The sequence below is a fragment of the Atta colombica genome, unplaced genomic scaffold, assembly GCF_001594045.1.
Source record: "Atta colombica isolate Treedump-2 unplaced genomic scaffold, Acol1.0 scaffold38, whole genome shotgun sequence".
Taxonomy (NCBI): domain Eukaryota; kingdom Metazoa; phylum Arthropoda; class Insecta; order Hymenoptera; family Formicidae; genus Atta; species Atta colombica.
Genome location: NW_017259490.1, coordinates 4,457,455 through 4,460,160, shown reverse-complemented (window position 1 = coordinate 4,460,160; position 2,706 = coordinate 4,457,455). Strand labels below are relative to the sequence as shown.

The 2,706-nt window shown below is 31.6% G+C and overlaps 2 protein-coding genes across 3 annotated transcripts in view; one reads left to right on the top strand and one right to left on the bottom strand.

Annotated features, from left to right (window-relative positions):
- LOC108691024 (macoilin-1) overlaps positions 1–1,400 on the top strand; it is a 6,083-nt gene extending 4,683 nt beyond the window's left edge. For both annotated transcript variants that reach the window (XM_018198640.1, XM_018198639.1), the window contains exons 10-12: positions 126–404; positions 513–706; positions 915–1,400. In XM_018198640.1, coding sequence (XP_018054129.1) covers positions 126–404; positions 513–706; positions 915–1,177 — 736 coding nt within the window. In that variant the 3' untranslated portion in view covers positions 1,178–1,400. The remainder of the gene's footprint in view (positions 1–125; positions 405–512; positions 707–914) is intronic.
- The window catches only part of LOC108691026 (m7GpppX diphosphatase), an 11,921-nt gene that overhangs the window by 2,102 nt on the left and 7,113 nt on the right, over positions 1–2,706 (bottom strand). The window lies entirely within an intron of this gene.

Genomic DNA, 2,706 nt, shown 5'->3' with positions numbered 1-2,706 from the left:
AAGGGAGACAGAAAATTTTTATTTTGATTTTTTATAATATAATAATAAAATATTTTTATAATAATAAAATATTTTTATAATAATAAAATAAGATAAATTCTGTAATGTAAATTTTAATATTATAGATTACATGGTCTAGTGACGGCGCGTCAATTGGATAAGCAAACAATGTCATCGTTGGAAAAGCGAATTGCAGAAGAGCGAAAGCAACGTAACATATGCGAAGCATCCTTGCTCTCCGAACGAAGGGCACGACGAGCTGCCGAAGAAGCGCGCTCTGCAATTCCACCACCACCACCTCCGCTTATCAGGCAAGAATGCACTGACGCGTGTAAAAATCGAAGATCTCAAATGGAACAGGACCTTAAAAATTTGCGCCGAGAACTCAAATTGAAGGAAGAAAGGTAAGAATATAAATTTGTTAGCATGAAAGTATAAAATTATTTTAGATTATAAATGGCACAATGTAAAATAAACGGAATGCAAATATCGTATATTATACGTTGATTCAGATGTAATGTATTGGAAAATGATGCCGCGCGTTGTAAAGAGAACCACAGAGAGTGTGAAATTCTACTCCCTGCACTCAATGCGCTGCAAGATAAAAACGCACATTTGGAAAACAGCTTGAGCGCAGAAACGCGTATAAAACTTGATCTGTTTTCGGCTCTCGGCGAAGTTAAGCGGCAATTAGAAATTCGAGAAAGTAAGTTATTGAAACTATGTTTCATTTGTGTTGTTTCATACATTTTTCATATATTTTTTTTCGTATATTTCTATTTTCTTAATATTTGTAATCTATGATTGAAGAGCGGATAAATATTTATTAAAAATAATAGAAACACATATATTATACATATATTACATATGATCGTTGCATTAGCAACAATATATCATATTTTCTGTTAAATCAGGCTTAATCAGATCTCAAGAGAAAGAAATCGAAATGTTGAAAACAAAAATAGCGCAAGATTTAGCTGTGATGCCACAAGATACATTTGGTCCAGCGCCAACCTGTGCGACGTCCAAGCTTCGTTTAAATAGTGAAGTGAGAGTAGCAGGAACAAAAATACGTTCGAATGAAAGTCCCTGTCCGGGGTGTACCGTGTCAAATTTGGATCCGAATGCGACAGCGTACACGCCTAAAAGTTCCCTTATAGCATCAACTGAAGCTTAAGGAATCACAATTCTCTCATCAGAAACCTGATAGTAGGATACATCAACTACAAAGAATGTTTCAAGTTTCTTCGTGGAAATATCACTATTTGATTCACAAGTATGCAAAATACGGATTTATCGATCAACTGCTGAATCTTTTCTGCATCATCTTCTTTAAGACAACACATATTTTTATTATATACGGATCCTCCTGATGTAAACAAAACCTGGAAGTCTTCCATGAGAAACTTCGCGAAACATGTTTTGTATCATGTCTTGTCGTTTTGAAAAAGAAATGGAACCGTTGACATTACTTATGATCACGCGACGCGGCACTGATTTCTAGAATGTCAAGGAAATCCAGTAACAATCTTAATTTGTAACGTTTATGCTGTAGATTGATCTTACGGATATATAACGATTCGTGAACTCAGTGAATCGTAACTATCTCTTTTCACATGCATAAATATCGATAATAATGTCTAACAATTTAAAAAATCAGTGTATCTCACCGTTAGTTTATTTGTAAGTAAAATATATTTTATATTCTACAAGAATACTTCTTTCTCTCGAAAAGAGTTTGTCTTATACATTTGTCATGCTGAACGTTATAATGTAGTTTTTTATATATTTTTTTAACTATTTCAGAACATGATTTGACATTTCAAATCGATCTTTATGTAAGGTAGGAGAAAAGTGCTAAGAGATATTTTTTTTATTAGCAAAATCACAAAAGGATATGTTGAAAAAGTTAATATCCGTATTATGATCTTCCTGCAGTATGCCTAAACATACGATGACTTGTCAAAGATGCATTCTTATTCAAGTCATATAACTGAAGCTAGTCCATCATACAAACTATTTAAATATCACTGGCATATCAAGCCATTTTACGTTATGCGATCATCATACAGAAACAGCCATTGACAACATAGAAAGAAATATGAGCATTATCCAAGAAGGATCAAAGTAAATGTCACGACGCCAAATTTGTTTTAAATAATTCTAATGTCCATACGATGATACTCTTACATGCACACAGAGCGCGTATTTGTGTTTTTAAATTTTCATACTTTTAGTTTAATATTTTTGTTTTATGTATTGGCTTTCAAAACGGCATAAAGTAGCCATTACATTTTTCATGTGTGGAAAAAATAATATAAATTTCAATGTGATAAGAACGATTGATTCGTAAAACGTTACTAACAAAAAGATGTGATGGCTAACTTGATTTAATTTAAAAAAAGCTTGGCATTCATATTATGATCATGCTGGTATGTGAGACTATGTAATGCCATATATTTGGTTAAAACAGAAAAAAAACAGAGTTTAAATGCAAAATGATAATTTTATTAAAAGTACAAAGATAGAAAAAATTTATTTTCATATTGAAATCACTTTATTTAAATAAGAAGAATATTTATTTCATTATTTAGCATTGAAAAAATTGATAAACTACATTGTGACTAGATATAAATGTGGATAAAGTTCTTTTTTCTTATGTGACGTCCATTAATATAATTCCAGAGTTAAAAAAAAGAAGTTTTG